Source organism: Polyodon spathula, chromosome 16 (assembly GCF_017654505.1).
Source record: "Polyodon spathula isolate WHYD16114869_AA chromosome 16, ASM1765450v1, whole genome shotgun sequence".
NCBI lineage: Eukaryota > Metazoa > Chordata > Actinopteri > Acipenseriformes > Polyodontidae > Polyodon > Polyodon spathula.
Genome location: NC_054549.1, coordinates 25,535,440 through 25,556,628, shown reverse-complemented (window position 1 = coordinate 25,556,628; position 21,189 = coordinate 25,535,440). Strand labels below are relative to the sequence as shown.

Below are 21,189 nucleotides of genomic sequence, written 5' to 3'. Positions count from 1 at the left end.
TTCTAAATGAACTGGATTCTTAAATGAGCTGGATTCTAAATGAACTAGATTCTTAAATGAGCTGGATTCTAAATGAACTAGAGTCTTAAATGAGCTGGATTCTAAATGAGTTGGATTCTTAAATAAGTTCTAAGCTATTTTCTCCAATTTTGTCTGAAAGTAAAAAAAAAAAAAAAAATTCTAAAATGAATAAGAAACAGTGTCAGACTATTCATAAGCCACTAAATTAAATACCAGATTAGTTTCCAGTTTTGGTATCTTCATTGGGTGTGTTTTTACTAACACATAGGACTACATAGGACTGCTGCAATTTACATTCACTATAATGAAAGTAAACATTGAACAGGATTCATGATAACTCTAATCTTCAGATAATTTTAACTTTTAATTGTAAAAATTCTCAAATGCGTAGTATTCCTGCAGACACACATTCCGGGTTGTGCTTCATCCACGTATTATAGATTTTTTTTTTTTTTTTTTTTTTATAATTATTTAATATCTTACTAAAGTATTGAAAGTAACTTAACAAAGGTCATTGTCTACTGTTCTTTGTCCTAACCAGCGCCACTGACTGCATATTTAAAACCACACCAAAGAAAAAAAATTAAAGGGCCAGTGAAATTGATATGTTCCCACAGGACAACACCAACCCCCGACCCCTCGCTTTCTCTCTCCCTGCGTTATCTCATTGAGCACTCCATCCTTTGTTCCTATCACAACAAACCCGAACAGATGGTGAGCCCTGCTTGGTACTGCATGACAGGCGCAAGCATTCAACCAATCAGGTGTTAGAAATCAGCTGACTGCTTGGACAGCACCAGGTGCTCGCGTCGTATTCTGTAACACAAAGCTGAGGCACAGACGCGAGAGCGATATCCGTAGAGAGGGGGTGTTCTCAGCAGTGTAGGAAAGGGGTTGCTGGTGGCGAGCTAGGAGTTCCACTGCGAGAAAGCGACGCACTATAGCAAATGCAGAGGGTTTAGTTCAGGATACAGGGAGAGACAAAAATAAATTAATTAATTTTAAAAAAAAAAAGAACCTTGTGGATATTCAATTCTGTTTAGCCTATTATAAAGCCGTAATTAGTGTACAGTACAACACTGCGTTTTTTATTGAGTCGCTATACATTGATTTATATTCCCAGATTTTGTTCCCAAAGTGTGAACAACTGAGTGGAAAGCAGATGTTGGCATGCATTAGGTGAGTACTTTCATTTCTAATACATTATTTAATGGTATACCGTATTCTACTAGAGAACATACAGGAGCCGTGTTAAATAATGACAAGACAGATTAGGTGTATTTGATCTAACATGCTTTGAAAACAAGACGAGCACGGCAAATCCACAATGCACTAAACGTTATGTTTTTGGTAACAATAAGACGTTTTTTTTTTTTTTTATAGAAACTGGTGGTCTGTATTCAAAGGTAACAAGCAGGCATACGTACGAATCGCTTTCTCCTGTCGTAATAGCTTTAACGGGATGTCGTATTTTTTTTAGCTGGAATAATTTGAATAATTTGAAAATGCATGTTTGCATAAGAACTGCGGTCATTCAGATATGTCTAGGTATTAAAATGTCAGGGTAATCGGATGCACTGAACTAAATGCCCGATAGAGTTACTCTTACAGTAAGTGCCTTTACTGAAATGGATAAAATGCACAATCTGGCTATTCATCTTCTTCTTCCATAATTAACGGTAAGGTTATCACTGTATATTGATATTCTATGTAAATCCCATAGGACACACTATTCTCCAGCAAGGCACCTGCAAATAAATCCAACCGCGTTGTGCAGTAGTGTTGTGGAGGTTTAGTACCACACCAAACAGAGCTGCGATGTTTCAGGGCAGCGACTGTACTATAATAGTTTTACTTCATAAGTCATTTCTGAAGGCAATGTATTAAATAATGACTTATTTTATCCCGTTTGTAAATAATGTTAATTAAACGAATTGTTATTCTCTGCAATATACTTTATTAATTGTACAAATAGTACATACAGGGTAATTAAAAAACTGTACATGTTTTTTTTTTTTCTTTCTGTAAATAGTTTATTCTGATCAACAAAACAAAAATCAAAAGGGCATCTTTTATTTATTTTTTATTTATGTATTTAACTTTCAATTATAGATGTGTTATTTCAGTATTAACGTTTGTGTTTTTAATATATTTTATTTTATTGGTAAAATAAATACAATAGAAAAACCACGTAATACTTATAATTTATGCAAAGACAAGTTACTGCATTGTTTGAAAGTTTTCATCACTTATTCGCCCGAATGCGACAGGATGCACAGGGCAGCTGATAAGCCCTGACTTTGCTGTCCTGGTGTAGCAGTGGCATGTGAGAAGCGCTGATTTTTATTCAAATGTAAGAGTAATCTGGCAGATGTCTCGATTCTTCTATTCACACGGAGGAATTCAAGGAGACAAGCGGTCTTAAGAAAACGAAAACAATGGGTCTTCAGCAGAAGACCAAAATAAAGAAGTGGAGGGCTGTATTGTTTGTGGTCACCTTTAGGAACTGGAGGGCAGCTGTTTGGGGTGCAGTCCTATGTAGACTACCTAAACATCCACCCAGGTATGGAGTACCACATTTAGAATTACAATCTATGTTTGATAAGTTTTCTTCCACGCTATTTTAATCTAGAAAACCATTGTTAGTACCCAGCACTTCATATTTCAAAGGCTGAAAGTATCTTGGTTTCCCATATCTACTTTTCAAATGATGTATATTCTTGTTTTATTTGTGTATTAGTCCAGTTGTGAGTAAACCAGATATCCGTTATAGATTTTGTGAAATAGACACATTTAGGAAATCTAGAGAAATACCTGAAAGCTATTATAATTTAACAACATATTAAAACATCTGTGTTGATTAAAATGGGTATGAATTAAAATACTTGCAATATATTTATTGCCCCAAGACTCAGTACTTTGTGTTTTCTTCCTTCAACTGTTTACATTGTCATCCCAATTTAAAAGAATCACTTATTGAAATGACGCAACTTATTTGATTCAGGGTTTTTAAGAATGTGGGGACCTGAATTAATTCACAGACGAAAGAAAGAAAAAAGTTTGAATGCAATTTTTTGACAAGTTGTATTAAAAGGTCATTGTCTTCGTCACAAAGGGGGTGGTGCACCCCCTTCCAGAGGACCTGCTATTTATTCTATTTGACTCACGACCCCCTCTGTTCCATACCCATCCAGCGTGTGAACGCTCTCGGACAAAAGCCTGCTGGTCTGGTGTGTGCGTGAGCATGTGCAAACGCGCTTATTAACTGGCTGTCACCATTCGCCAACCAAGTCTGTGACAGGGGTCTCAGACCCTTCCAGAACAAAATAGGCTATTGAGCTGCAGGAGTCTGGCCACACCCCTAATCATTATTCTTAAGGGTGGAATACTAGCAGATTACTGTAATGAAAGGTATGAAAAGGTTGGGGGTAGGGAATGGGGTGCAGAAGCAGCTGCAGCACTGATTCTATATTTAATAAACAGAATGCTACACTGCTAGGGTTTTGTGCCAGCTCGTCAGAAATTCTCTGTGTAGCTGTGCTCAACCAGAAAAACGGGACCACAATGAACCGCATGCACTGGGAAAAAAAAACTTAGCCCAGTCTTTAGGAGCACTGTTGTTGTGCCACTGAATGTTCTTTCATTAAGAGGTTTTCACTTTTTTTCCCCCTAGATACTTCAGTTCACTAAAATATTCACAGCCATCGTTATCCATTGTTTGTTCTGGATTACAGAAATTGCTGAACAAATTTTCTTCCACTTCAGTCAGTTATTCTTTTTGAAATCTGCTCAGCGTCTTCTGTAAAACAGAAGGGTTCAAAATGTTTGCTTCTCTGTCTTTCTCAGCTGGAGTTGCAATTCAGTAAAACTGGAAGTTGCTTGGTCAGCATTTTGTATTAGTTGTTTTTGTGCTTATTCTAGTCTACTGCTTTCTTGTACATTTTCTGAAGCAATGTTCCCTGCCTTGATACCATAACAATGCTCTAGAATTAGTTCAGAACTGAAGGATCTTATTTGGATAAATCAGAGATCAAATAACCTCTAAATCAGCAGTTTTGTTTTCACTGCAGGGAAGTGACAAGGTTTTATGCAGTGAAGGATGCCCTTGTAACACTTTACGGCAGTATTTTTGCACAGTGTTTTTGCAGTTTCCCCATGTTTCTTCCTATGGCTATGCTGTACATTTACCATAGTTTACACTGTTTTGTCATTTTTAGTATTATGCTTTACTACGCCTCATTATTCGTTACAATGCTTCCCTACGCATTACCATGCTTTCACTACACTCTCTTACACTTTAGCTTTTACTGTGTGGGACTTTTATAAGAGTGCCATCATTAAACAGAATAATTACACACCAATGTGTATGAAAACCTTTTTTTTTATCATAACATGTTTTTGGATGATGCAAAATAAATAAATATAGATGGAATATAAAGAAAATTTAAAATAATAATATTTCCATGGACTGGTTTTGTTTTCAAAATGATCACCTTACATTAGCTGGTCTAATTTACTCTAAATTGTTTTGAAATTCCATTCCAGCCTTATTTTCTTGCGGAATAGCTATAATTAATCCTAATCTGAACGACTTGTAATATAAAACTACATTTGATTTTTATTTGCACATTCTTTTTTTAGTAGCATATTTATGAAAATGTGACCATTATGTACAGATATACAGTGCAATTTGTTAATGTCCGTATTGGGTTTATGGTAACAGAAATAATTAACATTTATTTGAATTTCTCCCTAATTTGCATTTAATGGCTTACATCAAAGCAAATTGCACAACTGTTCATTTCATTTTATCACCCCTATGTTTTGCAGCATTGCACTGTCTTTGAGCGCCTACTTTATTTTCATTTGGCAATGGTACCTTGATAAACTTGCCTTCATGCAAAGGGAGGTTGGTTTTATGTAAGCAGTAAAACAGTGGTAGAATGTTAAAAAGACTTGCAAAGCCAGCATGTTTGATACTTACTGAGGTGATAGTTCTTTGTCTTTACTTTGCTATCGCAGATAAAAAATATGAACAAAAAGAAACTTGAAACCTCATAAAATGGACGGCTAAAATGCTGAGGAAGATAGGAGTAATTGAGTCATGTTTAAAGCTGACCAGTTCTTAATAGGATACTGTGAGGTTTATGAATTTTGAAAGACTTAAATAAAGAACATGAACATTTATCTAAACCTTTGTAGTTTGCAGTGGTTGAAAAAGGTATCGCGTTTTGCTAAGATACATAGAAATACAATGTGTAAAACATTTCTTTAGACTAGTGAAATTAAAAGTGTTAACAAAGGTTCTTGGAATATTTGAACAGCAATAATTTTTGAACCATTCAAAATTAAGGAATGTAAAACCTATTTTACATAAACAGTGAATATTACCACCAGGGGGTGCTGTTTATTCTAGTACAGTCATGCGTTTCCGCCCATCGCGTATCCGCCATGATCAAGCCCTTATGCAAAGTGCTACAGGAAAGTGAAAGCGAGTTACACTAATGTAAGTGTATACAGCACAGTGGCAGGGCAGGAGCCCTGAGCATGAAGGAGGGTTTTTTGTGTAAATGTGTATTGTAAATTGTGTGTATTTATTGTATTTAATTAATGAAGTACCTGATGCTCCTGGGTGATCCTGTCTGCTGTGTGTGATTGCCAGGTGTGGAATCTAATCAGCGAGTAGGTATGTTCCAGCGGGGCTTCACGTATAAAAAGGTACCACTTATTCACCTCAGGGTTGCTGCAAAATCCAAGCCAACTGGGCTAAAGAACGAGGGTTGGATGCCGAAGAGTGAGTAAGCAAGTCAAAACCGTCGCCAGCCAGGCGAATAGCCGGAGTCACTCAGCAGCGAGTGCACGCACCCGCACAGCAGACGACGACTCTGTCACAATAATACCCTGTATCTTTCTAAACGTGGGATTTAGGGGAGCTCCCTAATAAAAGCTGAATCACAAAACAATAATTGTGTGAATATAGTCATTGTGTATAATGATATTTAAAACAAGATTCATTTACCTGCGTTTTTACATATCCACCCTTACCCTCCGCAGTCGGATACGTACTTGCTCATTGTGAACTCCATCCAATGGCTTGCATATGTGATATGAACAGCTGACCTAAGCATTCTTTTCATGTAAAAATAGTTTTTGCTTTCCAAAGTGGCCAAGAAACTTTGTTTAGCATGTCCGGTTGTGTGCAAAATTATTAGAACACCCCATTGCTTCTGTAGTTTTGATTGTCGATGCATATAAAATCAAACCACTGTGACTGAAAATCTTGGAAAATTGTCAAAATAGGCAAATGAATGATTGTCTAATTTAATTGATCACTTTAATAGGCCACACGTGCAATTCATTTAAAATAGTAGGACAAAAGGAACACGTAGCCACAAATGATAAAATGCAGGAGACTTTATAAGTTAAGATGCATAATTAAAGCACAAAGTCGACTAACATTTTCACACATAAATGCCTATTGTTTCTATATCACTGGTTACTGACTGAAAATTTACATTGTCACACCCTGAGGTTTTCATAGAGGTTGGTATATAAAGGATAGTGTGACAAACCTTGAGGTGTTCAAATGAATGTACACACTACTGTATATTGAATGCAGGTCAGGCTGCATATAAACCCTTTATAGGAGAGCATTGGATTGACAAGTTTTAGATAGCAATAGTAAAAATACACCTTTAACAGAGCCTTTCAGTTCAGATAATGATACAATAAAAACAACTGGCCTTTTTTTTGTACTTAATGCCCTCATATTGCAAATATTCTCTTTTGTGTTTGAGTATCAACATATTTATCAAATGTGCTTGTATTTTAGATTGCTAAGAAGTGAGTCTTAAGGCTAAGTCCTGCATTCTTAGCAATCCAAACTGCATGTCTTATACCTTTATTTTTACCGTATGGTAAAAGCACTCACCATGTAGATTGGGTATCCTGTTTAAAATGTGAACAGGGAACATCATAGTATGAGAAGTGATTGTAGTTTTCTTAGCCACACCATTGCAGTTTGTATCCATTGTGTTCCTGACATGTGGTCGACACAGCTGTCCCCTCATTTGTGTATCGAATAGACACACTGGTGGCATTCGCAGGTTGCCATGGTGATGGGAAGAATACAAGCATGATACAGGATCCCTTGACGTGACAGTTTAGCTGGCAGGGATATTTTGGTAAAAGAGCTAACAAGCAAGCTGTTCGCACTTTACATATTTTAGGTCTGACTGCATGGGTTGGCTGTTTAGGAGCAGTATCGTTTAATGGTATATAATTACAGGACTTAGAGTAAATCACTCCTTATATTTCAGTTTCTTATTAAAGATGAATGGGAAACATGCATTTTAATGCTATTATTCCTAGCAATAATTGAACCAAAGATGTTTGAATGCTCTAGTAAATGATTCTGTCATGAACTTCCAAGAAAAGTCACATGATGAAAGCAGTGGCATTGGAAATGTGAGTAATAGAAAAAGGAATGTCAGTGAGCAGTGTATGTCCAGTAAAGAAAGATAAAAAGAAACATGAACTCAATAATGGAGCAACAGAACCCAGTACCACCCAGAATAACTGCAAACGAGGGGAATGCGAAACATCAATTTAATGTCATTTGAAGGTTATCTTTTCATTCATTTATATTATATTTTTGTGTTTATTAAAAATCTTAAAATGAAGATTGGTCATCTGGATGTAGAAAGAGGCAGAAAGCACAGGTCTTTCATTAACAAATAGCCACAGTATACAATAAAGTGTGACACACACTCTCGTGCACCTGAAATTCTCTGTGCTTTTGTCTCATTTGAGCCTCAGCTGTAGTGGCAGTCTGGTGAAAAAACAAAGCCTATTCCAGAACTCATAGAACCTCTGACTTTCTCATTGTGCTTGTTGGGTTATTGATATTGGACCAACTTGGATATCAGAAATTGTATCTTAAGATTTCAGGACTACCAATTACGGATAAAACCAGATAGATGAATATCAGATTGATAAATGTTGCTTTAATTGTATCTTCATCTTATTGCTGATTAGTGGCAAATCAAAATTAGATCAAAACAGATCTAATGTCTTGGCCAGCATGAGAGAGGGCATAATGGAGTGTGCTACATGGGGCTCAGTAGAGTGGCAATGTGGTCACTTTTATTGCAGAATGGCACATCTTTTGAATGAATCACACTATATATAAAAATAATAATCCCAATGGACTCAGTGACCAATATGCTGATAGACATGATTAAAAGCGAAAAGCAAAAGCACAAATGCTAATCAGCACTTGGACCCATTCTACAGATTGCAATGTGTATTTTTTTCCCAGATATCCATCTTACAGAGCAGTTGGTTGCCTTGATCCGAGTCCCTGCTTACTGATCCAGAAGAGAACTCTCGGGGGCTCAAGCTGCCGAGAAACTTGTAGCTACCCAAGTGTTGTTGTCACAGGGGGAATCGGTATGGAGCAAAACGTTTGGTTTTTGTCTGGTAGCCTGCACAACTCAAATATATGATTGATTAGCATACTGCAGCATAGAAGCAGTGTATAATTCTGAGCCATTGCTTTCCTTGAAAAGTTAATTATAAATTACCTTTTTACTTTACATTTTGAAGGGTTCTGCAAAATGGTTTTGGATTTGCCATTGATCCATTTTGATAATTTAAAGAGGTGGATTGTGAAATAACTAAAGTTTAATTATAAATGCTGATGAAGCAGGTAAATAGTATTAAGAACATATTTGAAGTTGAAGAATTTGACCTTGATTGATCTCTGTTTCACTCGGTTTGGTATTTAGACAGATATGGGATCTTCTTTATCTACAACCAACATGTAGAATGTGTGCCCTGATTATAAAAATACCAGATAAAAGATATTTAGTCACAATAGACCTTAAAAAAAACATGTTTTATTTAACATGAGCTGTGAATAGAAACATTTGTTCATTTGACCAGTAAATTATTTATCCTGGGTGACACACATTGTGCAACAGAAATTAATTCAAACAAAAATATCAGACAGCTAATGGAATGGAAGGCTATTCTATTAAAAAAAGAACAATAATTTATTTTAAACATACAGATATATATACACCTAGTGTTATCGGGTAGAGGCGGGACATGATCCAGTGATCCCGTACACTGAAAGTGAGCATCTTAACCACTATGCAAAAGTGAGTTTCTTTGCATTTGTAGAGCTTTTAACCATATAAAAAGCTGGTAATTAATCAACTCTTTTGCAATGCTTTTTAACCCACTGTTCAAAGAGCAATGTGACGGTTCATTGCAGGCTGGGAAGAGCTCCTGCTGGGAAATAGTCAGGGAGGATGTTTATAAGAGGACTCAAGTCTCCCCTTTTCCATGGTGTTTCTAACATTTTTAAGGATCTCCCTGCCAGGTGTTTAATTTTATGGTTGAGCGTGAATGCAGCAATTTGCATGGTAGTCACCTTTGATTAAGGAGATCTGAGTTGGAGCCCAGCTCAGATAGGCAGCCGTGAAGCCTCATGTCACTCCCGAGCGCTTTGAAGAAACCAGACAGAAACAGAAGCAGCCTTCATTAAAAACTGACTGATCACACCAACTGCTTTTAAAAGATGTTTCTGACAAACAGGAGGAAACATTAAGAAAAAAAAAAAAAACTGGTACAATCTTGAGTTAAAGTCTAAAAGATAAATTACAATCCAATCCACGCCAGATGATTTAAGTGGCTTGTGTAGTTGCTTTGAGTTTATCGAATAATGTAAAATGTTTATAACTGGTTAGGGCCCATTCTGCTGAAGCTAGTCAGTTCTTACACTATTAAAAGAATTCTCAAAGTTAAATCTGTTGTTATTTAATGCTTTTTTAAAAAAAAGTTTGTTTCATGTTCAAGCATTCTTTTGAACATTCTGATTCTACTGTATTTTGACTTGATCATTATGTTGTTTTTCTATTTTTGAAGTGCTGTTATTTAATTATTTTGTATTTTTTTATGAATGAAAGCCAGGCACAATTCACATTTTTTGCTTTAGCTTTCCTTTTTATTAAACAATGTAGCCTATTCATAACGGAAAAGATTGTGAGATAAATGAAGATTGATCTCCCCCCCAAAAAATTCAACGTTTTAGACCAGTGGCTACTTTAAGTATTGTTGAAGTTAAATTAAATTAAATTAGTTAATTAGACTGCATATTCCACCTGAACAACCTTGCTTATATATAGGTCTCCTCATTAGGGAAACTAATTCAAACACTGATTTTAATAGGGCTGCAACGAAGGGTACATTTTGATCTTCAAAGGCTTAATGGTGCGAATTTGCATAATTTACTGTTGATTTTACAGGAATTCCATGTAAATGGAATAAACATTCACATGTAGTTTAAAAATATGTTATATAGAACAGTGATCATGTTTTTATATTTTAAATAAAAATACATGTTTACGCGTAATTAATGCTGCTTGTGATAGATATAGTAAGCTTGCATTGCTGCTGCACCAACTGCAGGGGGCTTGGGCAAAACAAAGCAATTTAACAGTCACCGTTCCAAGCAGGTTATCAGTCAGTCACATTCTACTACTACTGTGACTACTATGACTAATAATAATAATACTAATAATAATAATAATAATAATAATAATAATAATGACTTATGTTTGTCTAGTGACCCCAGAGATTGGTTATGCCTCCATGTTACATCAACAGTTGCTTGCACAGTTTGCATTCAGTTTTAATTTTGGTCGTCTGGACATTTAACAAAAAAAATCCCAAACAGCAGAAGGGTTTCGAGACATTTATTTCAGTACAGCTTACACAATACAATGCTTTGCTGTCAAGCTGGCGAGTGAAGAAATTAAAGGTTTCCCACTGGATAACTCGAGCTGGAATGGGGAGGGGCAGACGGAATTAAAATTATTAGTGTTAGCATGTATTTTGCATGTTGCTAACATAGTCTACCTTAGCTTTCTCTTACAGTGTCTTGTACACTAGATATTCAGTACAGATTTTACTGAAGCAATACAACCGCTATGGTACCCCCAGGTGCTTTGGCGTAATATACCTTGCTCCATACACAAAGGCAGGGGTATAATGATTTTGTAGTGGATTTTAATACAATAACTTTTGTTTATGTAATATGCATTATACAAATCAAAAGATTGATTTTTTCATGTGAGTGACAATTATTGTGTGATTTATAGTATTCATACATTGTCAAACGGTTAACAGAGGAAAAAAAAAAAACAGACAAACCTCCAAGGTTTAAAACTGCCTTAGAATTCCTGACTAGCGAACGAACCTTCGAACCTTCTAACACAGCCCTAGATTTTAATGTGTAGGGTATTTAATTATACATTAGCAGTTGTTTGGCGTGGTTTTTGGGTTATGATTGTACATTTCTGATTTGTTTTTAATTGTTATTATTAATAGCACTAGTCGTGGTATACTACTACTACTACTACTACTAATAATAATAATAATAATAATAATAATAATAATAATAATAATAATAATAATAGTTATTATTATTTCAATAGATGACAGTATGGAAGCCAGGAAATATCCAGTAAAATAGAAATATTCTAAGTATTTGCTGGCCTTGCTTTTGTACTGATTCGTGAGAAAAATCACTTTATCAGCAGATTAAGTAGCTGCACATGTGGTTTTGCACCTCTTTCTAGAATTGCACCTCTAAACCAAAGCAGAAAATGACAGGCATCCTTTAGATTTTGCTAATGAACTTGATGAAATAAAGACCATTTTGCTGAAAAGTGAACTGTAGTTGTGCTTTATTAGGTGTAAGCAAATCTTACTTGGCACTAATGATTATTTTAATGACTAAATGTTTGCCTTGGTTTGGGCAGGAGCCAGTTCGTTCCTGTTCGTTAAAGAATTAAAATGCAGTACAAAAAGCAAAAATCCCAAATTGATGCTGAACTATTATTCAAAATCAATCTGACATGAGTTTGAAAGTGCACCAAATCTTAATCACCCAGCTGCTTATCCCGCGTTTTCCACGTGGAGCTCAAGCAAGTCCAAATTTGTCACTCCCATGAGAATAGCGTGCAGGCGTTCACTAAACAGCCGTAACCAGTTTAAAACACAGTAAGCCCGTTACTGCGTGCTCTGTACCCCTGCTGTATTCACTAATCAGCAGCAAATAACTTTGCACGCAAAATGAATCGCATGGAAAAAGATACTGCGTGAGAGTGATTTACATACATTTAATAATGGTAATCCATGGAAATGTATTCGGATTCTCTCCCCTAATACCGCGAGGGAGGGACTTGATATAAAAACCATATTTACTTAAAGGTGTTAACTTTCCTAAGTGTCTCAGCGTGTGTTAAGTTTACCGCTTATTGAAACCGGGCAGTGTCTGTCTAAATCACAATATAAATAGAGCAGACCACAAGTAATGCTGTGTGGGAACCATGATAAATGCATATATCTGCTTTAAGGTACTGTATTTATATTTTCCAGGATAAACGATTGCCCTTGTTCCACAGAACACTACAAATAGTGTCAAATATAGGCTAGATAGGATGTATTTCATTGTTTTTACAGTATTACTGTGTTGTAATACTGTAAAACATTAGCATTTTTGTCATGGAAAAGACAACAGTGAGTACTGCATAAATTGTGACTAGCCTGTGCAGCATGTTGAAATATGAAGCATGTTTGAAATTTTAAAGTTTGTTTCTGGGGTCGGTTGAAAGTCTTACTCAACCAGTATGGTTTAGCCAAAGGGTTAACATTTGCAGTGATGATGCACGTTGAGTGCACATCACAAATTCAAAATGGTAGGATTTAAGTTCATGAGAAAAATGTACATTCCCATATTAATGTTGCAAGTCAATGTGGGCATTTTAAAATTGCATTTACCAGAAAATTGATTTACTGGTAAAGCAAAAAAAAAAAGACCTTGTAACGATTAGCTTTTTATAATTTCAGAATGGTCTAATCATTTTTAAAAGACTGCAAAGAGTGGATTGCAAATCTGAAGGACACATTTTCAATGGTTGTTCACTATAATGACGAGTTAATATACACACTGCCTGAGTTTAAGAAGTAAACAAACCAATCTGATGTCTTGTCCCGGTTACATCTGTGCTTTTGTTCAGTGAACTGTACGTCTTGATCTTATTCCACATCCTACCTTCATTTAGACACAGCTGAATAGTTGCATTGATTAACCTGAATACTGCTTCCCACACAGCTTTTATCCAAATTACTGAAACAGAATAGTGGCTTGAATGTGAACATTACATTTTTATATTTTAAGTAATATGAGTTGTTTTGTAATACGGTATCTAGAAGCCTTAATTATTTGTGTTGCTAAAGTATTTTTAAAGCATGCTGCGTTCAACATATTACCGTCTTTCACAGGTTTACTAGTAATATAGCTGTTTTAGTATCATCACTGTGGTAAATATAAGTAAAGTCCTCCAAACAAAAGAGACTTGATTGAAAAAAGAAACCATTAGCAAACATCAGAAAAAAGGTTTACTTTTTTAAAAAAGCTTGCAAATACATGTCTGTTGATATAAACAGGGTGCAATTTGTCAAAAGATACACAACGATGTGCCAACATCTGCTACCTTGCAAGTGCAGTCATGAAAAACTTTTTTTATTATTCTCGATAACTAAAAGGCAATAACAACGTTCGCTTATAATCAACCAAAAATCGCTTCTTCGCAACGTACTGTCCTGCTGTATCTTTACCTCAAGAAAAACATAGCATGAAATGTACATATTTTAAACTGCCCTGACTTGCAGTACAAGACAGTTCAACCCACTCTGAGATATTTTATGTTCCATTACCAAACAACCGCTGCTAAACATACTCAATCCCAACAGAAACAATGGGTTCTGTTCTCCTGAGGCAGCTTCTGATAACTAATTATTTTGGCTTTGAGGAGATTGTGTAAGGCTTGTGTATTAACTGTTGATCCACGTTAAGTGGATTCAAAAGGCTTTATCGGGAGAGTACATGGTAAGATGATATGTACAGAGCAAAAGGGATAGTGCAGCTGTGTCTTGCTTACAGTCACATTTCTCTCTCATTTCCTGTATCCCCTACATAAAGATGAACCCCCAGTTAATATACAGGAACTGTCAAAATCCAGGCGTACATTAACTTAAACCTGTCATTTAAAGGTGTAGACATACATTTCAAACATAGCTTAACCAATACAAATTACTTATTTTCTGTCTTACAATTGTTTAAAAATATCTACTGTTGGTTTCTGGTTGCTTCTCTTAATTTTTAAAACTATACAATTTTTTTAAAGATTTAACGCTGGCCCATTTTTTCAGCAGAATGATTGTGTTTTTTCAGCACTATCAAGAACTCGAAAAAAAAAGAATAGTTTGAGCATAGCAGCGACAACAATGTCAACATACTGACTATTAGAAATCACGCGTTCTGTTGTGTCTGATTGACCGACTCCCCTTCAAAAGAGTGTCGTCAGTGAATTGGCTGGTTCCCGGTGACTGTATGGTTGAAAGTATCATATGCGGTAACTAGAAAACAGTCCACAGAGATGGAGAGAACCATTGAGGCAGTACACTGTATGAGATGGAATTGGGTATGAATATCATCTGTATAAATTAACATTTCCAGTAGAAAGACATGGAAGTGATTTTATTTTTAGTAATAAAAATAAAAAAAACAGAGCCAGGGAAATCCTCTCGCATCACATCGTACCCTGGGTATAAATACATTCTCCAGATAGTAAATTGCTTCCAATGTAATAGTTTCTTGTCTTCAAATATCCAGTCTTTAGCCAGGCTACTTTTTAGCTCAATACCACAAGAAAATTGGGGGTCCAGATTGATCACAGCATTCCACAGTGTTGATTAAAATGACATCAGAACTACAGGTCCCAGAATCTGCATAGAGGAAAGATTCCGATTTTATGGAATGTATTTAAGCTCCTCTGTGCCAATCAGCTCACAACAGAAATGTGTTCATGTCAAGATTGAAGTTTGGGGAGTAAGTTTGCTGTCTATACTGCTTTGATTCTTGTATTTCTCATTTATGCAATAGCTGGGATTTAGATTTAGAAATGAGATTGCATTTCTCCAACACTAACATTTTCAAGGGTTTAGTATACGCTCTTAAATAACTACTTTTGTTTCATAATTTAACTATTTGGAAAGCCACAGGGGCTTTCAACTAGTTTTAATTGATAGTTTCAAAATGTCAAAGTGAAAATCATTTATTGGATTGTATATCTTTTTATGTGCAGAAGATGTGATTATTGCATTTTTTTAAAATAAAAATAACAATTTACTTTTCACCATGTGGTGCTTTTTGCTAGTATCAGATGTAAAGTATAAGCAATGCGCCAACATACAAGGTATCCTCATAATAATAATAACACAGTACCTGAAATCTTTACAAAACATGATTGTAAAATTTGAGTTTATTGGTGAAATGGAGTATGACATGTCTAAAAGTGTAGGAGACGTGTATGGTGAAGATTGGACTAAATTCAAGGCAGTCATGCTCACCATGTAGAGTGCGACAGATATTTGAAATAGAAGCCTAGAAACCCTTGCATGGCATAGTCACAAGTTTATTTCCCTGTTGAATTCCCTTTAACACCAGTTTAAATGTTTGAAGTCACTGCACTATTTCCCTTGCTCACTGCTGATGCACGTACCCAAATGATTCAGACACTAAGCCGAAAACATTTTACACAGGGGGCTGACGCTAGTTTCAGATGTTTCTAGTAATTTTCACTTAATTGGAAGCGGCAGTGATTAAGAAAATGAAGTGTAATGGGAAACGGCGGATAGTACTATACACCCACGGTAAAGCTTGTGCCACAGGTTAATCTGTGTAAATGTTATCGTTTCACAGTGCTTAACCCTTACTAGTCCCACAGAAGTAGTAAGGGTTCCTGCACAGCAGGACTGTGTTCTATGCAGCCTACCAAGGAGCCACAGTGCCAACAGTTTAATTATGTCTTCCTTTCCATTTATTTAGGGCAGAATGTGGAACAGAAGACTCGTTTTATAATTATATGAAACTAGCTTTGCTATTTGAAATGATAATACAATATTGAAGATCTGTTATGTCTGAAACACAATTTTATGACATTGCTGTGGTGCAAAAGATTGCACTGGGCAGATCTGGAAGGTCTTATCATTATAGATTGTGGGAATGCTTTCATTGTGTCTGCTCTTTTTCAACGATTGTTTTGATATTTTTATTAACATAAATCTACTTAAGAATGAAACTGAACAAATTATTGATCAGATCTTCAATGTGAATTGGTAGAAGACAAAACCACACCATGAAAACATCCAGCATCTGTATGCAGATAAAATGCACTTACTGCATGGAAGAAGCAGGTTTTCTGTCCCTTCACGATTCTTTGCTTGTCAAGACAGTGTGTGTATAGTAAATCTTAGCGTAGAATGTATGTCAATAATGTTTGCTTGTACTAATTGACACTTGCACTGCTGTTAGAAGGATTATACACTAGAGCTATACTGTGTTGAAGGCTATAGAAAAAAAAAAACTGAAGTATGTTTATTACAGTTCCCTAAATACAAAGACATTTGTTTGCAATGGTGTCAGTTTGTGCAAGTCGGAAGGCCTTGCACAAACTTTTAACTGAAGTACTTTTAGGAAATGTAATCAAACTGTCAACAAATTGGTCATCTATGTCTGCTGTCTGTGGCTATCAACAAAACCCAGTTTAAAAATGAGATTCTGTAGCTTTAAACTAAATGGTTTTGTCCATGAAAATCCATTAAATAAAAACTATACATGAGCTGTCTGGTGTTGAAAGTCTTTTGAATAGGCTACTGTAACATGTATTATGCCCATGCTGAATATTTCTTACAGATGCTCTGATCTGTTTTTCAGGCACGTTTTTGGATACTAATTCAGCAGAGCTAAGAGCCAGAGCCCGAAGACCTTTGTCTAAGCACCTGGAACTGAGAACTGAGGATTCAGATAATTTCCTGCTCTTGAAACCTGTATACTATATTCCTAGTAGTAGATACCCAATAAATGAACCCAGTATTTTTTGTGTATGCAAATTTCACACCTCCTGTTAAATTACATTAATTGCTCAATTTTCTGGCTGTTGTGGAAAGGTAGCCAACCAACATGGCTAAAGCGGTGACTTCCTCACTGCCTTGCCAATTACTCAAAGGACTGCTTATTGTTTCACTAACTGTGTCTTCAGTGCAGAACAGCGAGTGTCCTCAGCTGTGTGTATGTGAAATCAGGCCTTGGTTCACACCACAGTCTACTTACAGGGAAGCCACCACTGTGGATTGCAATGATCTGCGGCTCATCAGAATCCCCAGCAACCTTTCTAGTGACACCCAGGTTCTCCTCCTGCAGAGTAACTACATTGCGAAAACCACCGACGAACTGCAGCAGCTCTTTAACCTCACAGAGCTGGACTTATCTCAGAACAACTTCAGCAACATCAAAGATGTTGGCTTGACTAACCTCTCGCAGCTGACCACTCTGCATTTGGAGGAGAACCAAATAGCAGAAATGTCTGATAACTGCTTGCAGGACCTGACTAACCTTCAGGAACTCTATATCAACCACAACCAAATTACCACCATATCAGCGAATGCTTTCTCTGGCCTGCAGAACCTCCTGAGGCTCCATCTGAATTCCAACAGATTGAAGGTCATTGATAACCGCTGGTTTGAGTCCACTCCTAATCTGGAGATCTTGATGATTGGAGAAAACCCTGTGATAGGTATCTTGGATATGAACTTCAAGCCACTGGTTAACCTGAGAAGCCTAGTCTTGGCTGGAATGGAGCTGACTGATATCCCTGGAAATGCTCTTGTAGGACTGGACAATCTGGAAAGCCTCTCATTTTATGATAACAAGCTGGTAAAGGTTCCTCAGCTAGCACTGCAGAAGGTTCCAAACTTAAAATTTCTAGATCTGAACAAAAATCCTGTGCACAAAATCCAAGAAGGGGACTTCAAAAACATGCTTCACTTGAAGGAACTTGGAGTTAATAACATGGGGGAGCTTGTCTCCATTGATAGATATGCACTCGACAACCTTCCAGAGTTGACCAAATTGGAAGCCACCAACAATCCTAAACTGTCCTACATCAATCGTGTAGCATTTCGGGATGTACCCTCCCTAGAAAGTCTAATGCTTAACAATAATGCACTGAATGCTCTTTACCAGAAGACAGTAGAGTCTCTTCCAAACCTCCGTGAGATTAGCATTCATAGCAACCCTCTGAGGTGTGATTGCGTTATCCAGTGGATTAACTCAAACAAAACTAACATTCGATTCATGGAGCCCCTGTCAATGTTTTGTGCCATGCCACTCGAATACAGAGGACAGCATGTTAAAGAAGTGCTCATGCAGGACTCTGTCGAACAGTGTCTTCCAATGATCTCTCACGACACTTTCCCAAATCACCTTAACCTGGATATTGGCATGACAGTAAACTTGGATTGCCGTGCCATGGCAGAGCCTGAACCAGAGATCTACTGGGTCACCCCACTGGGAAATAAAATGACAGTGGATACCTTGTCAGACAAATACCGGGTCAGCAGTGAGGGGACTCTTGTACTGTCCCATGTTCAGATCGAAGATTCTGGCCGATACACTTGCGTTGCACAGAACTCAGAAGGCGCGGATACAAGAGTGTCCACTATCCGAGTTAATGGAACACTTTTGGATGGTTCTCAGGTCATGAAAATCTATGTCAAGCAAACTGAATCCCATTCAATCTTGGTTTCATGGAAAGTTAATTCCAATGTTATGACTTCCAATTTAAAATGGTCTTCTGCCACTATGAAGATTGATAATCCACATATAACCTATACGGCCAGGGTACCTGTTGATGTACATGAGTATAACCTCACTCACTTACAGCCTTCCACTGAATACGAGGTCTGTCTAACTGTGTCCAACATTCATCAGCAAACTCAAAAGTCTTGTGTTAATGTGACGACCAAGAACGCAGCTTTTGCATTAGATATTTCTGAGCAAGGAACCAGTACAGCACTGGCTGCAGTGATGGGAACCATGTTTGCTATTATAAGCCTTGCTTCCATTGCCGTGTATATTGCTAAGAGGCTCAAGAGAAAGAATTACCACCACTCCTTAAAGAAGTACATGCAGAAAACCTCTTCTATCCCCTTAAACGAACTTTACCCACCTCTGATCAACCTGTGGGAAGGTGACAGTGAAAAGGACAAGGAGGGCTCTTCTGAGAACAAGCCAAGCCAAGTTGACACTACAAGAAGCTATTACATGTGGTAAACCTTGAAGGATTGTGTTTGCTTCTAGTTCCAGGAAGCACAAAGACACTCTTTTGCTTTTTCCATGCAAAAGTGAGACGTTGAGAACTTTTTGTATTTTCAGCTTTGCTAGTTTGTGGCAGAGTTGGTGGGGACAGGTCGATATATTTTTTAGTATAGCGTATCGCCGTTTTTTGGACACTAAATTGGCAGCTCCACTTGGCTTCCAAGGCTTCTTAGTTGCTGTGCTTTATTTTTGTGATGCTGTCTTTCAACTGCGCAGCTTTGATATTGTTGATGACATTTTGGATCAGCTGATAATCTTGCAGTGGCCTGATCCATTATGTCACACAGTGTCAGTAGAGACTGCAGTGCTCCTTTCTTTGAATAAAACAGTTTAACTGTTGTGCACTGAAACATATTAACAAGTTTGTCTACAGACTGTAAAAGCTGACAAAGGGGATTAGACTTGTTATACTCTGTCTATTGAATAACGTTAGCGGATTGTACTGTAATGTTGTATCAACTATAATTTGAATTTTTTGACTTGAACAAAAGAAAAATCTTTTTCATTTAATACTAGTTTGCAGAGTACTGTAAAGCAATAGAAATGTGAATGTTTGATAAAATAACAGTTAGGAGATAGATAACTAAGAACCTTATCTGACATTTTTTTTTTTTATTCTTGATTGATTTTTATTTTTTGCTAGTACTGTCAATGGTCGCTTCATTTTGTTGTGATTTAAACACGCAAAATATGTTGTATAATGAAGGCAAGACTAAAATAAATTACAAGTATGTTCTGATTTTTTTATATGCATTTTGGGTGTATGTGTTTTCATTTGATTGTCAAGCTTATTGTATCTGATATGCATCATGAAGTCATTCATATTAACATATATGGCAACAGTATGTAACATTATACAGCGCTCCTTCATTATACTGCCAGCTGTGGGACAGGTACCAAACGGGCACTACAGCAAGGTCATTAAAAATTCAGTACTAGGAAAACTGCATGTTGGCAATCAAAACATTCAACTGTTCAGCACAACATAATGACAGTAGTGTGTTCTATACAGTAAACAATCGTCAAAGATTAAGCATCTATTTTTCTGCATTTTATTTGGTTATGAGTAATTTGCTAATGGTAAAGTGAGAGACTACAATGCATTTGTGTGCATTTGCTTGATTTGCTGCATTGGCAATTAATGGACAACAAGCATGTCGTTAAAACACAGGGGTGAAAAAAGCATTTATATTGTACCTTAGGCACACTGAAAAACAAAAAAGATACATTACCAAATTACCTTAATAAATTATTACTGAATGTGCAAACATGATATCCAAAAATAAATGACATGGATAGTGGACATGTTTACACTGTGACCCATGCTAAAATAAATGTCATATTGCAATACAACTTTCTCTGTCAATCAAGATTAGCTCAAGCAAAAAACATTTGCACCATTTCATAAACCACTGCTCTTGTGGTTTATGATGTCACATAACCCCTTGATGAAATATTTTCACATCTGCACTGCAGCCAATATATTATCCTTTGTTTCCATACCTTTCAGTGGTGCCCACAAGCATTCCAAATGGTTCTTAATGCAACTACTCAAGAACTGTGTGCTTTTACTGGTAAGTCAATGTTAAGGTTCTTCCTTTATAGGTGCCAGACATAGATATTTACAACAGAGGCTAGGTCAGCAAAAGCATCTTTATATAAGTAAAGCCAACACCATCTAGTGATCTGGCTCTTTGCTAACAATACACTCCACTGCACTAGAGGAGGCTAGTGATTACTAACACAAATAAACTTTGATCAAGCCTACATTATTATGTCTATGGCAGACAACTAGAACTGAGGAGCTGTCCCTTAACTCCTAGTCAAAACGCCTTACACAGACTTAAAAACACAACGTTTGAGTACATGTGATA

At 36.6% G+C, this 21,189-nt stretch overlaps 1 protein-coding gene across 1 annotated transcript; it reads left to right on the top strand.

The window, feature by feature from the left end:
- Positions 1 to 839: 839 nt before the first annotated feature.
- On the top strand, positions 840 to 20,068 carry LOC121328285 (leucine-rich repeat neuronal protein 1). The gene is made up of 2 exons (XM_041272880.1): positions 840 to 1,200; positions 16,874 to 20,068. Exon 2 carries the CDS (start codon positions 17,120 to 17,122, stop codon positions 19,268 to 19,270), a length of 2,151 nt encoding a protein of 716 aa, XP_041128814.1. The 5' UTR covers positions 840 to 1,200; positions 16,874 to 17,119; the 3' UTR covers positions 19,271 to 20,068.
- The last annotated feature ends 1,121 nt before the right edge of the window (positions 20,069 to 21,189 follow it).

Excerpts from the sequence above, each read along its gene's own strand:
- LOC121328285 (XM_041272880.1), top strand. The coding sequence starts at position 17,120 with ATGGCTAAAGCGGTGACTTCCTCACTGCCTTGCCAATTACTCAAAGGA.